Source organism: Danio rerio, chromosome 25 (genome assembly GCF_049306965.1).
Source record: "Danio rerio strain Tuebingen ecotype United States chromosome 25, GRCz12tu, whole genome shotgun sequence".
NCBI lineage: Eukaryota > Metazoa > Chordata > Actinopteri > Cypriniformes > Danionidae > Danio > Danio rerio.
The window spans coordinates 30,959,532-30,978,898 of NC_133200.1; the positions used below are offsets into that span (position 1 = coordinate 30,959,532).

General features: G+C 37.0%; 3 protein-coding genes across 35 annotated transcripts in view; 1 reads left to right on the top strand and 2 right to left on the bottom strand.

The window, feature by feature from the left end:
* Positions 1-2,959: 2,959 nt before the first annotated feature.
* On the bottom strand, positions 2,960-9,862 carry LOC107197950 (PKc_like domain-containing protein). 2 transcript variants are annotated; one of them, XM_073941669.1, is made up of 6 exons: positions 9,780-9,862; positions 8,072-8,168; positions 6,178-6,559; positions 5,918-6,094; positions 4,425-4,554; positions 2,960-4,331 (listed from the first exon to the last, which is right to left on the bottom strand). In XM_073941669.1, the coding sequence occupies exons 1-6, from the start codon at positions 9,824-9,826 to the stop codon at positions 4,322-4,324; spliced, it is 843 nt and encodes a 280-aa protein (XP_073797770.1). In that variant the 5' UTR covers positions 9,827-9,862; the 3' UTR covers positions 2,960-4,321. The 2 variants fall into 2 exon arrangements, with proteins under 2 accessions (XP_073797770.1, NP_001307081.1); NM_001320152.1 differs by lacking the exon at positions 9,780-9,862 and having other exon boundaries at positions 3,498-4,331.
* Positions 9,852-18,056, top strand: tmem17 (transmembrane protein 17). Its single transcript, NM_001098391.1, is given in 6 exon segments — positions 9,852-10,042; positions 10,673-10,776; positions 10,887-11,000; positions 11,076-11,219; positions 13,707-14,885; positions 16,983-18,056. Coding segments are annotated over 5 exon segments (576 nt in total). The 5' UTR covers positions 9,852-9,927; the 3' UTR covers positions 13,806-14,885; positions 16,983-18,056.
* The window catches only part of agbl2 (AGBL carboxypeptidase 2), a 41,135-nt gene continuing 39,016 nt past the window's right edge, over positions 17,249-19,367 (bottom strand). For 31 of the 32 annotated variants that reach the window (XR_012399941.1, XR_012399940.1, XR_012399933.1 and 28 more), the window contains 2 exons: positions 17,584-17,712; positions 17,249-17,506 (listed from right to left, as the gene is read on the bottom strand). Coding sequence is in view for 16 of the 32 variants with exons in the window: in XM_073942218.1 (XP_073798319.1) it covers positions 17,389-17,506; positions 17,584-17,712 (247 nt within the window). In the remaining 16 variants the exon portion in view is untranslated. The remainder of the gene's footprint in view (positions 17,507-17,583; positions 17,713-19,367) is intronic. The other variant, NM_001320148.1, reaches the window with a different exon arrangement.

Genomic DNA, 19,367 nt, shown 5'->3' on the forward strand with positions numbered 1-19,367 from the left:
ACATGTTGTATGTTATTGACTCCCAAAATAATGGTAGAACCATGTTACAAATGTCACTAAGACATATAAATAAATATTACATATCCATCTTTTTCAACTCTGTTTATTTGAGACATAACTGTTATAGATACTTGTCAAGACAGAATTTGTATATATTTGTGTTTTTTTTCAGTGCAACAAAAATATTTTATTGATACGTGCCATGATCTTGTTAATGATGATTATTACTATTATCATGTATAAATGTTTAAAAAAAAACATAAATGAAAGAGAACAGAGTAACCAAGAGGTTAAAAAAAGGGTAAAAAATGTGAAAAAAAATGAGTTTAGGGAGAGCCAAATAAATAATAATTTATTTCAGACAAAAAATAAATAATAATAATAATAACTAGAACCTGAAGTTTATTGATAAACTTTGATGTTTGCTTGAGAAAGCCAACGTGGCTGCGCTAGGACTGGGAATGGCAGTTGGCAGGAAGCACGGCGGCAGTTGCTAAAACAATTATGGCATTGTTAGGTTTTTGCTAAGCAGTTGCTAAATGGCAATGCTCGTGTACATGTTTGATCAAATGCTAATACTTAGTAGGCATTTCTATCATATGTTATTGCATTTAGATAATCATTCATAGCATGTAGCTAATCGTTTTTAAATTGTTTTTAAATCGTTTTTAAGTTTTAAAGAAAAATAATGCTTAATTATTTATTGGAAAACTATAAGTCTGATAAACCTTAAAGATATAGCAACAAAATATAATGCATCTAAATACATCTTTTGGCCAATTTTGGGGCTTGTATAATTTTTTATATGCTCGGATTATAAAAATTTAATGTTTAAAATTTTTTATTAAAAAAACGCTAAGTTTTATAGGCATGAGGAGATATAGCAACAATCTTGAATGTAGAAGGCACATTTTGACCACATTTGGGCCTTGTGGCATGAACGGCCTAGGAGGAGATACGTTTGTTTTCAAGGACAGAGTAGTATAACAGTATGTTGGCTTTCTCAAGCCAACATAATAATATTAATTCCTTACATTTTTATAATGGTTTTCTGGGTACTCAGAGCACTTTACACATTGGGAGGGAATCTCCTCATCCACCAATAGTGTTCAGCATCCACCTTGATGACGCCACGGCAGCCATGTTGCATGAGACTGCACACCACACACCAGCTGATGGTGGAGAAGAGACAGAGTAAAGAAGCCAATTATGATATGGGTATTGTTGGGAGGCCATGATGGACAGAAGCCAGTTGGCAAATTGGGGTAATCCCAGAACTCCGGGGTGAAACCTCTACTCTTTTCGAAGGACATCCTGGGATTTTGAATGACCAGAGAGAGTCAGGACCTCAGTTTAACGTCTCACCCGAAAGACGGTGCTCACTGAGTAGTAAACAGTCCTCTTCTCTATACTGGGGCGTTAGGACCCACACAGACCGCAGGTTGAGCACCCCCCTGCCGGTCTCACTAACATCACTTCCACCAGCAACCTAGCTTTCCCATGTGGTCTCCCATCCAGGTACTGACCAAGCGTAGCCCTGTTTAGCTTCAGTGGGCGACCATAATTAAGAAAGATAATCAAGTCAGCAAATACATATGTAGGGGAGAGCTGGGATGAAAGTAATGTGGGACGAAAGAAACAAAGCGATTTTCCTGAAGCCCTGAAAACATTTGATTTTCAGGCTATAACAGCACATTTAGCATGCATCCCTTGATAGAGCTGCCAAATATCAGCTGATTTCGGGACCTTGTCCCACAGAGTAAAAGTAAATGATTGTAATGGTACTTTTTTCCTTATTTCAAGTCGTGTTTCTCTTTTCATGCATCACAGTAATGATCAATCTACGGGTTATTTAGTGCAATAGCACATCCTTGAGTTTGAAATCTCTGAGCTTTTCAGTTTTAAAGTAAATCAGGTTTAAATGACAAGAGTTCCTGTGGGGCAGCACAGTGGCGCAGTGGGTAGCACGATCGCTTCACAGCAAGAAGGTTGCTGGTTCGAGCCTCGGCTGGGTCAGTTGGCATTTCTGTGTGGAGTTTGCATGTTCCCCCCATGTTTGAGTGAGTTTCCTCCGGGTGCTCCATTTTCCCCCACAGTCCAAAGACATGCGGTACAGGTGAATTGGGTCGGCTAAATTGCCCGTAGTGTATGTGTGTGAATGTGTATGGGTGTTTCCCAGTGATGGGTTGCAGCTGGAAGGGCATCCGCTGTGTAAAACATATGCTGGATAAGTTGGTGCAGGCATGTGCACACATAGGGCTGAACCTGCGCAGTGCACATGCCCTTTTTAGTCTTGGATAGAAAGTGCCCTTCCAAAATGACTTACTATGAGATTCTTCTGTTTTTCCCAAAAAAGGAAAATGAAATTTTTTTCACAAAATTTTGGAAAATGCTGGAAACCTGTAACTATTGACTTCCATTGCATTTGCTTTCCTACTATGGACATACGTGGTTACAGATTTTCAGATTTCTTTAAAGTATCTTCTTTAGTGTTCAACAGAAGAAAAAAACTCATAGGTAAGGAAGCACTTGAGTAAATAGTTTCAAGAGTTCCCACTTAGATATGCTTGGCACTTAGCATAGCAGGTTTGGCATGCTGTCCCGGGAGAGAACCCTGAGCTCTGAGATATTTGAGCCCAGGGCTCCCGCCCGGTCTAGAAGCATATCAGGAGAACCGAGATCAGGTAGGTCTCGATCGCTCCCGCTTTAGAAGGGGAAAAAATGGAGGAGATGGGGTGGAAGGGGGGATTCTTCCAAAACGAAGAAAAGTGAGCTATTTATATTAAGTTAGGATCATTCTGATTGGATTATTACTGATTACGGATGAGTGGCCAGCGGTGCACAATCATATCACGTGCTCCTCTCGAAATTAGTTTATGAAACTTCACTTATGGAGAACTCTCTCTTTAATTGAGTAAGGAGTCATTTAGAAAAGTCACAGAAATGATGATCAGAGCTTCAGATTGATTCACATGATTTTATTTGAATTATTAACAATATATAAAAGCAATTCATTACAAACAATTATAAACACTTAATTATAAAACAATCTCTCTCCCTTATGACAGAACACCAGATTAATTTATGAGGTAGAAAATAGTACAGCAGATCTTTGATGACACTTTAGAGGAGAAAACTGTGACAGCACTGGACTTCCTAATGGAGTTTCAGCATTAATTCAGTTCAATCCATCTTCATTTCTACAGCGCTTTTACAATGTGGATTGTGTCAAAGCAGCTTAACAGAGAAGTAAATTGAAACTGTGTCAGTCCAGTTGTCAGAGTTGAAGTTCAGTTCAGTTCAGTTCAGTTCAGTGTGGTTTAATTGTCACTGCTGAAAGTCCAAACACTAAAGAGCAAATCCATCGATGCGCAGCTCCACAAGTCCCAAACTAAGCAAGCCAGCGGCGACAGTGGCGAGGAACAAAACTTCACCAATTGACTAAAGTGAAGGAAAAAAACCTCGAGAGAAACCAGACTCAGTTGGGCACAACCATTTCTCCTTTGGCCAAACATCTTGTGCAGAGCTGCAGTCTAGGCACCATTAATTACCATTATTGTCATTAATTACTCGCCTCATGTCCTTAGTTCAAATTCATGTTTACTTCATATTGAGAACACAAATAAAAACTTTTTAGATGAAATCTGAGAGCTCTCTGACCCTCAAACCGCACGTTCATAAGAGCACAGTGCGCTGTATGTGTGTCGCACTGCTGACGTTTAACCCAGAGGCCTGCGCGACTTCCTCTCATTTAAACAAAGCGTGGGCACATCCGAGGTAAACATCAGCAGTGCGACACACATACAGCGCAGGACAGAGCTCTCATGGTCTGATGAAGTTTTCTGGGATTTAAACATTTCTTTCTTCTTGTGGTTTATGGAGGATCAGAGAGTTCTCGCAGCTCATCTCAAATATTTTCACTTGTTTTCTGAAGATGAAGAAAGGTGTCAGGGGTTTGGAGCTACAGCTGTCATTTTGAAGTGAAACTTCTTTCGTGCAGAAAGAAAAACACAAAAACAATAAAACAGAAATACGACTTCAGAAGTTCTGTACTGCACTGTATGTGTGTCACACTGCTGATGTTTAACCCAGAGGCCTGCGCGACTTCCTCTCATTTAAACAAAGCGTGGGCACATCTGAGGTAGACGTCAGCAGTGCGACACACATACAGCGCAGGACAGAGCTCTCTTCAACACACGTCATGAACTGACACTGAAGAAAAGTAAGGTCTTAGGGGTTTGGAATGACATGAGGGAGTAATTAATAACTGTAACAGTCTTGTGAAATGTCTGGAAATGGTGCGCTCCTCCTCCTCGCTTCTTTAGTTTTTTCTAAAAGTGAAAGAAAAACAACCAGAAATAAGACAAAGTTATTTAAGCAGTAATATGAAAGGCTGTCAAATAAAACTATGTGTGTTCCTCTACCTCCTCTTGTATAACTGCTTCACAGGATTTGGGGTCGTTGGATTGAACCAGCAGTGCTCTTCTACCTGGTGTAACTGTAGCCGTTTAGCTGGATTACGGATCAAACACTGGGAAGTCAGGTCCACGCATGCTGAAAAGTGTCACAGAGAGTGTGAAATATGTCTGCATACCACTGACTGTAAAATATATGGACGTAGTATCCGTGACGTCACCCATAGGTTTCTAAAGAGCGCCTAAAAGAAGCCACAAGTAGGCGCGGCCAACCGTCGCCATTTTGTTCGCGCGTCATCAAACAAGATGGCAAAGAGGCGGAGAGTGAGCGGACCTACAGAGACCTGCTGGTTTTTAGCTTAGACCTGGTTCACACTTTACTTTGGGAGAACGCTTAATACTTTATCACCTGTGACTCGTTTGTATTCTGACCACTTGTGCTTGGTTGTACACTATATCAATAAAGTGTTTAGACTTTTAAAAACACTGCTGTAATACACTGAGCCACTAAACATTGTTCTTATGACGTTTTTCAACAGGAGGAAAACGCGAATTACTTCCAAACACTTCAGATATAGTCTGTGTTAGTTAATGTAAGACTATTGATGAACTCCAGCATAACACTGTATGACAACGCTTCAGATGACTGTTCTAGAGCCTACAGCTAATCAATTCGTCAGATTCTGGAGTGCATTACAGCTCTAAATATAAATATAAACGATAAATGATCTTAAATAAAACAAATACATGTATAGAGATGGTATATAAGTATATAACTTTACTCACATGGGAAACGGAGGCCAGGTGAATGGTTTGTGAGCACAATTAAGTTCACTCAGCATGCCATGCCATCTAATAATTGTAGGAAACAAGTCCAAAAGGCAGTTGACTGTGTAAAGCCACATAAAACAACACAGAAATACGATAAATATGCCGAGTTCAGTGGCTAATCTGCAGGATTCAGTTAAGGTGATGTGACGGCGACCAACGAGACCTAGCTGTCACTCAAGTGGCCACGCCCTTAATTATGAAAACTTAATATAACTTTATATAAAGGAAACGGATGAGTTATAAAAAAGTTCACCCCCTCACAGTTGTCATGAAGGGTAATATTAGCTGTATTAACCAAAATCTTTTTTTGTACCAGGCTGTAAACACCTTTTTTTCTGCTGTAAAGTTGGCCATTCTAACAGCGGGCTCAATTGAAATTTGCTCTGTTTTGGAGCCAGAAGCGGCCAGGACTAGCGGAATTTCGGATGATTTGCAGTTTTAGTTACTTCCATATTGGCTTCCTGAGAGAGAGTGGGAGGTTGCCGCTTGCTGCATACTCAAGATTCATGAACGTCTTTAAATCTTACAACATCAAATGTTACAAAACATCCACAATTAAGTGACTTTAATATCTACAGGTCCTGTAAGCATTATATTTAATCCATTTGACTTATGACTGACATGTTTGATTCTGTCACTGAGGCTGAGATCGTTCCGAGCTGTCTGCTTACCTGTGGATAACCTGGGGTGTATCTGAACTGAGCCAAACATTATTGACTGTCTGTTATTGAAGGCCAGTCGTCCATGCATTATTTCATACAGCATGATGCCTATTGTCCAGACGTATGCCGGGTTAGCATGGAATACACGACACCTCAAAGCCTCAGGTGGCATGCCATGTCCAGCTCCTGTAAGAGAGACATTTCCAGAATTCAGTCGTTTCATAAGACAATACTGTGAGCAAAGAAACTAACACAAAATGTCAACTCACCTCGATAGTCACTTTTATTGAAAGGCTTTTGGGTAATTGGCTGAGCACAACCAAAGTCAATCAATTTGAGCTTTAATCGGGGTAGAGTCACCAGGATGTTCGCTGTGTGTATATCACCATGGAAAACTCCACGCTCAGTGCAGAACATTACAGCTCGGATCAACTGACGCATTAACTGGCGTGCTTGGTTTTCTTCAATGTCCGCTGTATCTTTGATGTACTGATGCAAGGTCTGGCATGACTCTGCGTACTCCAGAATGAGAACAAAGTTGTCCTCAATCTCAAGCCAGTTGTGTAATCTGATGATGTTTGGACATCGCGGAGCATTCATCAACCTAATCATCATCGCCACTTCAGCAAGCACAGGTTTGGAATGACCATCCTAGAAAGAAAACAGATTTCAAAAGACATTACCAAAGCGGAATGGCACAAAGTACAGTAACACAAACTTCAGTATGTGAATAATCACTAAGCTCCATGATCTGACACATTTTTGCTTGCATTTGAGCATTCAGTCTTGCAGTTTAAGCTAAAAGAGGACTCTACATGTGTGTGTTCTGTCCGTCTCTGAGGCTGAGCACATGCACACAACAGCACAAGAACTCGTTAGCACTTCTGAATGACTCATATTGACCTTATTCTCCGCAGACGAGCGGGCGCTGCCATTTGAATCTTTTTGGCACGAGACTTCCGGTCTCATTCACTTCCATTCATTTTTAGACATTAAGAACTGCTCGTTTCGCTGTTTGATGTTGCAAACTGATATTTTCTTCTTATATTATTCTACTTGGTCTGTATAGTCCATGCAAACATTTGTTTGTAGAGCAAGTAGTTTGACCGTTTTTTGCCGTTTATTATTCCTTGTCATTTCTCCCATCGGCGACTGAAACGGAAGTTCTAAGACAATCGCGAAAACAGGCGCACTTCCTCATTTTAGAATAAGGTCAATACACTCTAATAAATCAAGCACGTCCCATGCTGCAAAAGTCCCACTACTTGATTTCCCTGATTTCCAGCTTTGTGTAGAAATTAATGCTGACTGCTTTACAAGGGGCTGGGATATGAATCAATGATCATTTTAACCTCCATTAATTCATTCATTCATTTTCTTGTCAGCTTAGTCCCTTTATTAATCTGGGGTCGCCACAGCAGAATGAACCGTTAACTTAAGTTTTTACGCAGCGGATGCCCTTCCAGCCGCAACCCATCCCTGGGAAAACCTCCATTAATGTTAAATGAATTTTAATTAATTCCACAGCCCGACATTCATGTGTTCAAATTTTGTCTCTGGGTTTATTTCTTCTGCTGAACACAAAAAAAGATTTAAGATTAAGCAAACTATTTATTGTGCATATAGTAACAGATTTACATCACTGTTAAACAGACACATCTCATAAGAATAAATAAAAAAACAACAAAACAGAAATATGGACAACACACAGGGGCGGACTGGCCATCTGGCAGTTCTGGCAAATGCCAGAAGGGCCGGACCATTTTTTAAATGTGGGCCGGTCAGTTTTTATTTTATTTTTTATATGTGTTATTTTTACGTGGAGGCAGCTTTTATCTCTTGCTAGATGTGATATTATGATGATGATAATAAAAAAAAATAATAATAAATGTTAAGCATTTGGACCAATCGGCGACGGCCGTCTGATTTCAAGATGGGCCGATCCAATCCGAGGTTACCTGGACGCAATCAAAATCTGGCAAGAATGTCATATTATTTCACCATCTGTACACCAAAATAAATAGTGAATGTCCGTGTCCGTGGGTGGGGCTATGTCGGTGTGGTAATGCGGGCTGATGTGGCTACAGTGCCAGGGCTGAATTTTTGTCCCAGTCCGCCCCTGACAACACAAGTGAAATTTTATTTTAGAGTCTTTATTTCTACTATTCTCCAGCTCTTCCTGGAAGGTGCTCGCTGTGTTCCTCCATTGCTGCATCTTTTTCTGTGCCTGTAGCATCTGGACTCCATCACTTCACAGCATCTGAGGGAGAAGAATATGATTTTGTGTGATCCTAACAACTAAAAAATTACAACAGACCAAGACTTTTTGTCATGTTTCATGAATGCACAGTAATGTGCAGAGCTGGGCCGTGCACAGGGGGGTGGCCTGGTGGCTAGAGCCACTCCCCCTCTGCCCCCATTGGCAGAGGTGCCCCTTTCAGCCTGTAAATAAATTTAATTTTTTCTGTTGTTGGAACACTTTGTTGACAAAAAAAATTCTCAAAAAACAATGCCTTTACAAAAAAGAAGACAGAGACAGAGAGAGAAAGAACGAAGGAAGGCTGATAAAGGTAGTTTAACACTGAAAACATTCATAGCTCCAGCAGGTAAATCATCATATGGAACATTTAGCTGTGTTTGTCTAATTAAGTAGGCCTATATTTTCCATAATAATCACTATAATCACAGGCTACAGCAAATCATTTTATTAAAACCATGTCAACAGTAGGCCTATAAATAGTAAAAAAAAATGCAATATTAATATTCTAAAAGTTAATATAAATTCATGGTGTATAATATTAAATTAAACGTGTAATATTTATTTTTCCATTGAAGATGAGGCAGAAGCAGGTTCAAAAAATGAGGGAGACCACCGAGCATGAGCTAAATCACACAGGTACAGGTAAGACTGTTAATCTGGAAGGGATATGCTAGAGTGTCATACAAAGATAGATGGACATTTAAATAATTTAAATATTGTAAATGCTTTGTTATTCATTCTAAGATGAAACTCCCTCCGAGTCAACTCAGCAAAGTAAAGGTGATGGAGACAGAAAATGTTCAGATTGTCCATCCAACAGTAAATAGTTTCTGTTATTATCCGCAATGTGTAAATGTGAATCACATACATGTAAGATGAGCTTATCAAGATCTTTCAGGACAAAAAAAGTTTTGTTTTTAAAGGTACAGGTAAATATAAAAATGTAAAATGGTAAATAGTTCTGAAATTATTACAGAGTGTACTGTTTTTTCTTTTAATTGTACTTTTACAACAACTAGAAAATTTGTATAAGCAAGAACCCACCCACTTAGTGCCCCTGCCCCTCAAAATGTCTGTGCACGGCCCTGAATTGGTGGTTCATTCTGCTGTGGTGACCCCGGATTAATAAAGGGACTAAACCGAAAAGAAAATGAATGAATGAACCTTGGGTTGCAAAAAAAATATATCTTTTCATATTGTTTCTCAAAAGTGAAGAACCCAAAAAGAACCTTCTTTAAAATAAAGCTCTAAATTCTAATAGAAACCCTGGATCTCAAGACTGAATAAACTGAACATTGAGTAGTGGGCAGGGTTTTATTTTAGTTCTCATACTTGACGTCATCAGAGAAGGACCCCCACACCAGAGCAGAATCAAATAGGAGGTTTTTGATTAAAGATTACCTACAATAAAAATGATCAGCGACTTTACTTAATTGTTCACCTTAACACTACCAATGTCCTCTAGCAAAATAAACATTGTACATTTTTTTACTTCATGCTGACTTAAAGTGATAGTTTAAGCCAGGAATATTAATATTATTCTTTATACACATTGCAGGATAAAACTCAGCATAATGTATCTTATTTCGCCATCATACAAAGCAAGCAAACCTGTTAAGTGCAGCTGAGCAGTGTGTGTGAGTGAGAGTGAAAAACATCCCCCGGTGGTCACAGCTGGACCATCACAACCGCTCAAGAAGATCCGCCTTCGTTGCTACCATAGACTGGTTGCTACGGACACACGTCTGCTTCTCCCAACATGGACCTGCCTGAACCCATCAGGCGACGGCTTGGAGATTTCTCCAGAACCGTGTTTGTGGACCAAAGCCGTACACAACCCTCTTTCGAAGAGCACGCAAATTTTCTAGACCAAAGTAAGTGTGTTTGAGCTTCCATTTGATCTGCTACGTGAACGTTAGCTGTAGGGCTAATTCATCTGGTTAGCCGAGTTGTACGATTTCATGTAGCTTTTGCTAGTAAACATATTTTTTTCTGACGTCATATGCAGATATAATAATGCTTTATGGTAGCATTAATCTTAAAAGGAAGTTGATAACATTTGGCGTTATTCCTGTCTGGGACCTACGAAACTACGTTGCGTTACCAAAAAGCATAATAAATGGTTCGTTTGAATCGGATCTTCTTAATGGACCTTTTCATAAAACGTGATTAGTCAAAAAAACTACTTAAAGTAAGGCAACTAGATGATTTAATAGGTTGACGGAATCGAAATATTTTGGATATCTTTAACCAAGTTTAGTTAGGTAAAACAGCCAAGTGAACAAAGTTACTCATTTAAAACGAACTGTTCAAAAGAACCGATTCGCCAAATGTTATTTTACTCCATCCTATACAGGCTCCGAACACTGATTTATGTATTATTATTATACATATTATATATCTGTGGTTCCGAATCAGGTTATTTAGGATGCCCAAGATTAGTAAAAATGAACTTTATTCAAAGCTAATTTGTCATTTTAATTTTATGCACTATTATTTCTCAGATAAGGATGTAGTATCGAGTCTCCCTCTTCAGATGTCACTCTACTTTAACATGTGGTTCTTTCCTTTCTGGTGGATCAGTGAGGTTGTGATGCTTGACCTAAAGGTGATTCTCGTCTTTGTCATTTTTAACATTTCAATATGATCTTATGGCTGTTTAATCATATTACTGTTGTTAGATATTACAGCTAATAATCATTGTGCTTTTTCTTCTAGTACTCAGCCCTTGCAGATTATTACAAGTTCATCCTGATCACAATTCTCATTGTAATGACCCTGATTGAGGCTATTAGGCTGTATTTGGGCAATGCTGGAAATCTGCAAGAAAAGGTCAATCTTAATTTAATGTAATATCATGTAATATCCTATAATTGGTCCCATTATGCATCTGTTGTTTTTCAGTAGGTTCCAGAATTGGCTGGATTTTGGCTTCTGACTTTTCTACTTCAGTTTCCTCTGATTTTGTTCCAGCTCTTCAATGAGGCTGTTCTTGTTCAACCACTAGAGAGAGGAGTTCATATAATACTGGCCTTATTTATCTTTGCTGAGGTATCTATCTGTCTATCTTACAACTATTTTAAGTGACTATGTAGAATTTTTAACTCCTCATTGTTCAGAATTTGAAGGGATTTCAGTTGTGTACCAACAGAACAGTGTTTTATAAAACACTCAAGACACTTTGACAAAAAGCCATTATTTTGTGCAAAACACAGTGATTAGAGTTTAAGAACAGCAATGATATTGGTTGTAACATAAAGATTACAACTTTAATTTCCAAAGCCTACAACTGCTTTTGTCTCGATTGATTTTACTACATCTTCAGTACAGATTTTCACTCAGGAGGGAAGCACGAAAGCCATATTTTTATGCAGATTTGAATGAAACACTCCACTTCAGGAGGAACAGGCTCAACTTATAAGAGTTAAACAGAAAAGATTTGCCATTTTTTAATCCTTTTAGATGATCACTGGGTCTGGTGAAAACCCTTTTAGCTTCGCATAAATCATTAAATTAGATTAGACCATTAGCATCTTGCTCCAAAAATACAAATAATAACTGGAGATAATTTTTCTATTTAGAGCTTGACACTTTTCTAGTCACATTGTATACTAATGCTGTTCACACCAGACGTGGAAGGAGCGTCAAGCGCAAGTGATATGTTGATATGGCTAAGAACTATACTCTCATTTTGGTGTAATAATCAAGGGACTAGCTGCCATACCAAGGCTGCAGCAGGGACAATGTTAATATGTAGCACTGTTATCTAGATGGGAAATATTTTTTAGAATAAGAGTATAGTTCCTAGTACATAATGTAACTATAGAAGAGTGTGCGTGTATGTATGTATGTATGTATATATATATATATATATATATATATATATATATATATATATATATATATATGTGTATATATATATATATATATATATATATATATATATATATATATATATATATATATTTATATATAAATATAAATTATCTTGTGTAACTTATATAACTTTAAGTTTTTGTGCAAGAGGCTAATGGTCTAATCTGATTCAATGATTTATGCTAAGCTAAGCTAAAAGTGCTCACACCAGACCTGAAGATCAACAGAATTGAATAAAAAATGCTAAAACTCAACTGTTTAAACTTATTTTTTTTTAAATGTTGAGCGTTTCATTTAAGGCTATGATCTTAAACTTTTTTGATGAGGATGATCTGTTTAAATTTAATTTTGAATACATTGCCTGGTCTTTCTTTTTTGTCACTTCTCCGATTTCTTCTTTTAGCATTTAGACGCAGTACTTACAACCTGGGGTGCTTTTCCGAAAACAATTGTTAGCAAACCAAGGTCACAAGTTCCATCGTTACAAAGATAGTTTGTTGATTTGGCGGTTCCCAAATCCGTCGTTCCATTGAACATTCGCAAACTGCATCACAAACTTGTAAGCTTACAACTAAACCTCTAGGGCTGTAGTTAGATGCATTGCTCCTGGTTGTTTTCTATTCCCGTTCACCCTCCTATGCCTTATACATTTAGAATGTTCAAACATTTAAACTTGGAATGATTAAAAAAACATTAAAGTTATCTCTCTTATGTGTAATTTGCATTAAAAGTATTTTACAGTTCTTTGATCTTCATATTGACAATTGAGTTGTCTTCGTGGTGCACTTTGAATTTTTTTTTTGACATTTTGAATACAGCCATGGCTCCTGACGAAAGCTACATGTGACTATTACTATAAAGCAGTTTTTATGTTGCGTCTCCAAATATTGTGAAAACAAAAATATAGGCAGAGCGTAACGTTATTGGTTTTAATTTATAGTTGGTTATTTATTAAGAATAGTATCTGTACTGTACATGGGCCTGTTTGTTTGAACATTTCTGCTGTAGTTTAAATATGTCAATTGTAAAAGTAGACTTTTAATTAAAAAAATGAAACAAATAAACAATACCGCACTACAATTGTTATAAATATGATATTAGGTAGGATTTTTTTTTTCATTTCTTAATAAATAGCCTACTGTAAATTAGGCCTACAACCATTAACGATTTATATATGACATTAGAATATGTGTGAATTTATATGGAGTATTTTCAATAATATTTGTAAAAGAAACATAAATAGGTCCTATATATGTCGTTTATATTTATTTTAATTAATATGGAAAACTGGTGCATGTTTTTACTTAAACTAATATTGTAATTTTTATGCTTTTTTTTAATGTGTGATTGTGTAAAACAATATAATTTGCACAAAAATTGATGTTTTTATTTCTCTAAAGAAGTTGTTACTCCACCCTGTTTAGAGCGTCATTATGGGCATTTTACATTATAACTAAAGTGGTTTAAACGATGGATCTGCGACAGAAAAAACTGTGTGTTTTGGGAAACACTCATCACTACATCGTACTTCTCCCAAACAATGCATCATACTATGATAGTTCAGCACGAAATGGGAATATTTTTCATTTTTCTCCTCGTCTAAAGATATTGATCAGAAGTGTCTATGTAATAAAAATACTTAATGACTTCTTTCTTTTTCAGGTTCTTTTTGGATTTGTTGCCTTGCGTACAATGGTCAGACACACTGAAAGTCGCTTCCATCTGCGACAGTTTCATGGGATTCAAGAACTAAGAACGTGATGAGATGCCTTCACTGATGGACTTGAAGTATTCCTTGTGCTCACCCTATAGATTTTATTTAAAAGACTTGTTCCATTATCAGTGGCAAATTTAATGCATGTCTTGGTGCCTTAGTTTATACAAAAAATTATGTTTGTATTATATTTTGTATACAAAATAAAAAAGGAAAAACATTGTTAGATGCTTTTAAAGTCAAAGACAAAACAAACTCTAGTAGTTTAAACAGGTGAGTCATAATATTTAATAATGAATCTGAATTTAACGTAAATTCTGGTGTCAGTTACTTTCTTCTGTTCATCACAATAAAATAAATTTTGAAAAAATGTTGCTTGCTGGGACCCATTGACTCATAGACATATTTTGTTCCTACTATTAGGGATGGCTGGCGTGAAACTTGCGTTTCGACAATAATGTCGAAATCCCGAAGCAACAAAGTCGCCCAGGTCACGTGACTAAAGTGTTTAGAAACACCAGGTAATGTGACTAAAGTAATTTAAAGCATCGGCCATTTCAGAAGCGTTTGGAGACCTCATAAATCTGCGTTTGACTGACAGGGTCAAAAAAACGTTATATCATGTAGCCTAGTGGACTGTGAATGGTCACAGAGTAACTGTGCTGTAAAAATCCAGAGTTCCAATCCCGACTTGTGCAAATTCTCTGAAATAATGACTGTATTTTAATTATGTTCATTTTTAGGACCAAAACAAGACATATTTATTCACAAAGTGTTTATTTGGATGTCGGACCAATGTTAAAACAAAAAGCGTCAGATAAATAGAGCATTTGTTAAAGCATTTATTGAAATTCTCTACATCTGCATCAACCTAGATTCGAACCCATTATCTCTGCATGCTGGTCAGGAACTCCCACCGCTCCACTAAATTACTTGAAACCTCAACTCTACAAAGTGAGGTATAATTCTTCAATTTACTTAACTGTGTCTTTGCTGAAGCCTTCCAGAACAGTACATAGAAATTGACCACTTATTGTCACTAGATTTGAAACCTTTCGAAGCTTCGACACATTTGTTTCAGTGTTTCAAGAAGCCTTGCTTGGCCCACCACCACCTACTATGGAAGTCAATAGCCGCATTTCCACTATCGGGCCAGTGCGAGCCAGGGCTTTTATCGGGCCAGGCCAGGCCAATCGCCCGGGTGGTTGAGCAGTGAGGCCGAAATCATGTCGCGTTTCCACTGTCGGGCTAGTAGCTTGCAGCGCGTCATGCAAACCCTGCCCCCAGTACATCCCCTGAATCAAATGTCACACAACCCGCCCACTTCAGCGGGAATCAGGCAGATAAAGCACACCACATCATAACGAAACTATTAAAATTAGGACAACCAAAACAAACAAATGACACGTTACTGTACAGCAGTACAATGTATGTCTATACGCACATGCCTGTGTGTTCTCATTCATCATATTCATTTACTCTCCGACCGACTGTTGGCATCGAAATCCAGTGGTCTTGCCACTAACGGAGAGACCCAGCGCAGGGAGCGCACACATCCATAATATAACACCACATATATAAAATTCTCCGTTAATAACTCGATATAAAATGTGTTTTATAATATCCTCAGTTAGACGCTATCCAACATTCATCCCAAGTGCTCCGGAGAGAACTGAAACATGAACTTTTCCTTATAGGCTTTATGACACTTAATAGATGATTCCCTTTATTTAAAGATGTTGCTTATTATATCTTAAGTAAAGGAAAGTGTTAAGTGTTTCAGCACATAAGAGCAGCACGTAATAAAATATTGCCTATATTGCCTTGCGCTCAGCAGCTGTGCACTAATAAAGCTCTTTATGTATTTAAAATTTCCTTTTTTAATTTTACCACGTCATATAAAAACATACACACTTGTTTGAGGACACAGAACACATTTTGAACTTGCAGTTTTCCCCGATGCGTCTAAAAAGTGCTGCGCAGCTGCAGACAGAAAAAAGGGTTGCCTAGTTTCTGCTTTCACTCACCCCGAAAATGCTCTGTTTGCATAATTTGATTAATATCATCGTATCCAAATACTTTATAAATAATATTTAAAACATTCTCCGGTGTTTATTGTTTTTAGAAAATATCTAAAATCTTTTTTTTCAGAGAGGCTTTTGAAAAATGAAAGTTTAATGGCTTTAAAACAGTTTGATATAGTACCTAATTGTTATAGCTAGCTTTTGTTAGTTTTATATTGGTTTATTTATTTAATGTGATTTTATTATATCTGATATTTGTAATTCTTTAAATTACTTCAATATAGCTTAGGCCATTTTAACTAGATATGACACTATTGTTTTGAGCCTACAAAAGTGGACACGAAATTTGTAAAGTTTAATGTCTTTCTGTTGTATTCATATTGTGTATTATCTCCAAAATAAATAAAAACAATAAAAATAAAAGAAAAAAGCCGCCTACAGCATCAACAGAGCTGTGAAGGGAGTGCTCTTTTCCTCGGTCTCGCACACACATTCAGGCATCTAAACGTGCACAAACACACCTTTTAAACTTGACAAAAACTCTCGAAAACCTTTACTGTCTGCTGTGTCTTTAATATGGTGTAAAGATTATTATGCGTTATTGAAACATCAAGCAAAGAAAAGCCACTTATAAATGCAAACTACTTTATTATTTTATGCAACAGCCTTACATTTAAAAGAGAAACATAAGGGCGGTCATACGCAAAAAGACCCCAGCCTATAATTTGTTCCAGATGATTTCTTTCCCTTATTTATTTATTTGTTTGTGTTTGACGCATGTACTCGTGTGTGATCGTGAAACTGTGCCCGCCTCTCCTTTCAGTCCGCCCCGAAGCCCCGGCTGGCCCTCTTTGGCCCAAGGTATTCGGCGGGCCGAAAAAGGCCTGCCGCCGGCCCCAAGAAAGCCCCGATTAGGCCCCGGAAGTGACAGTGGAAACGCGACTGGCCTTGTCTCACCCTGGCTCGCTCGCTTTATGCCTAGTTCACACTAGAGGATTTTAAGCCTGATTTGGAAGTTAACGAGCTCGCCGACAGATCAGGCTGTGATCAGGAAGAAATCTGCGGGTGCTCGGCGCTCGCCGCTGTTTATGTGTGAACTACTGAACAACGCATCAACGAGGTCAAGTCATGTAGTGTGAACAGCACAGCGATCTGCGTATGTTTAAAATCCTGTAGTGTGAACTAGGCATTAGGCGCGGCTAATGGGGGCCAGCATTTTTTTTTAAATATCTTCGAATATGAAAATAAACTTATAAAGGTTTAAAACCACATGAGGGTTTTTTTTGTGAACTTTCCCTTTAACAAAATGACACAAAATATTGTAGATAAATCATTAACAAATCCTGATTAATCACACATGGCAACTTTAAATAAGAACATATTTTCAAAACATAGGAACTTAGAATTAAAATAGCTTTAATGTACCATTTTATTTTTATAAAATTAATAATTACAAATAAGAGACGTTTTGTTTTTCAGTATTAACGTTTGCATTTATTAAATATATAGAAATGCACACCTCAAGTGACGAACGAGTTTTGAAAGAAAGTCTGAATATTTCAGCATTCAGGCACTTGGCTTTGCAAGAAAAGGCCCCCTGCTCGTATCACCTTGTGCTTTTGTCTGTTTTTTCCTGAGACTCCAGCGAGTGAGATGTTTGAGGCAGAACACCATCGAACTGGTCTTCCACCTGCATGGACTCTTGTAGAAATCGCACATGGAACCTTATGAAGCAAATGAGCTGATGAGTGAACATGCTGCGATTAAGCAAACCATATAAATGTTCTGTTTTGCGACCTACTTCTCTTCACTCCTCAGAGCGTCTTGTGAAGCAGCATTTTTTAGGAAAACCTGAGATTTGCTTCCTTTGGGCAGCCGTCCTAGGCTTAGATTTCCAAAGGCAGCCTGGTTCCCGAACAGCTGAGCATGACTACAGAGGAACACACATTGAAATACTTTTTATAAAAATATACTATTAGAATTGAACATATTTCAGTGATTCTGATTACAGTACTGGAAGTTGCCATAGACTTTTATAGTGCATGATGACTTATTTCCAACTGATGCAGAATATTGAGCTGAAGGTGGGGCTTTATTTCTGTGCTCCTCCTCTCATCTTTCACTTTTAGCAAAGATGGTTGGAGGGGCGTGACTAAGCATATTTCGCCCAAGCTGACATCATTAGAAAATGTATAAACTCGTTGGAATTAATTGTTCACCTTAAGACTTGCAAAATGCGCAAGCAAAATAAACCATAACCTTTTAGTATTATTTTAGAAGATTTGTACTTTTATTTGAGTATGTTTCTGAATAAATTGTATTTTTTTACTCCTTACAATTCTATTTAAACAAAAATTAAAGTTTGTTTTAATTTCTTAAATTGCATCTTATCCACATTAAATATGGCAAACAGACAATCAAATGTTTGTGTTTAACACAAAAGAACAATTCATGTTTGTGTTTTTATCCAGCTTTGTTTTAGCTTACAGTTCAGAGTATATACAGGAATCAAAGAGTTAAATTTAAGACCTTTTTTAAGACTCATTCTATACATGATTAGACCTTATAACCACTTTTCAACCAGAAACAGGCAAGATTTTAACTTACACTATATTTACTAAATATTAATGTAACAAATTAATCCAAAACTAAAACATTATTCATTTACGGAATTAAAAATCTATTAAATCTAGCTAATTCAGCAGGTTGGCGCCTATAGAACTGCAGAAACAATGATGTTGGCTTGGTAACTGCAGTAAAGTGGCATATTGTCAAATCTAGTAGGATTTCATAGATTTCATAAACTATGCAGCATCTTGATATTTGCAGATTTAATTCAGGTAAACTTTAGCATACAACCGTAAATTGCATAATGAAAAATGATATTAAATTTAATACCTGGCAAAATAGCATTTAAGACTTTTTAATACTTTTTAAGGGCTTTAAATTCCTCTACATTAATTCATCAATCTTTAATCCTTTGCCGCGGACACCCTGCAGTTATAAAAATATTAAGAGACAACTTGAAATTCCTAATTTTCTCTAGATTTACAATTTACAGTGACTAAAATATTAAAAATGTACTGTTTATTTTACTAGCACACAATGTTAGTCTTAAAGAGATTGTGTGAGAGTGGTTCCAGGCCTTTATTTTATTTTTATTTATTATTATTTTTTTATTTTTTAAATAAGATATTATGAAGAATATTAGAAACCGGTAAACATTCACATCCAAAGTAGGGAAAACAGATACTATAAAAGTCAATGGTTAAGATTTCCAACATTTTTCAAAGTTTCCATTTCGTGCAGAAAATAAAACTGCGCCGCCAATACACCAACATGATGAAAAAAAGTCCACAGCAACTTTCGGTTCATGCAGATTTTAAATAATAGTAAGAATATGGTTTTGAAATGAAAAAAAAAAGCTCTAAATGACAATACACTGTAAAAAGTGAAAACTCAAACAAATTACTTCGACTTGTTATAATTAAATGAATCAAGTTTGACAACTTAATTCATGACAGTTTTCAGTAATAAATTAAGCTAGTCCTTTACCAATGTTAGTAATTTATTTAAAAAACAAGA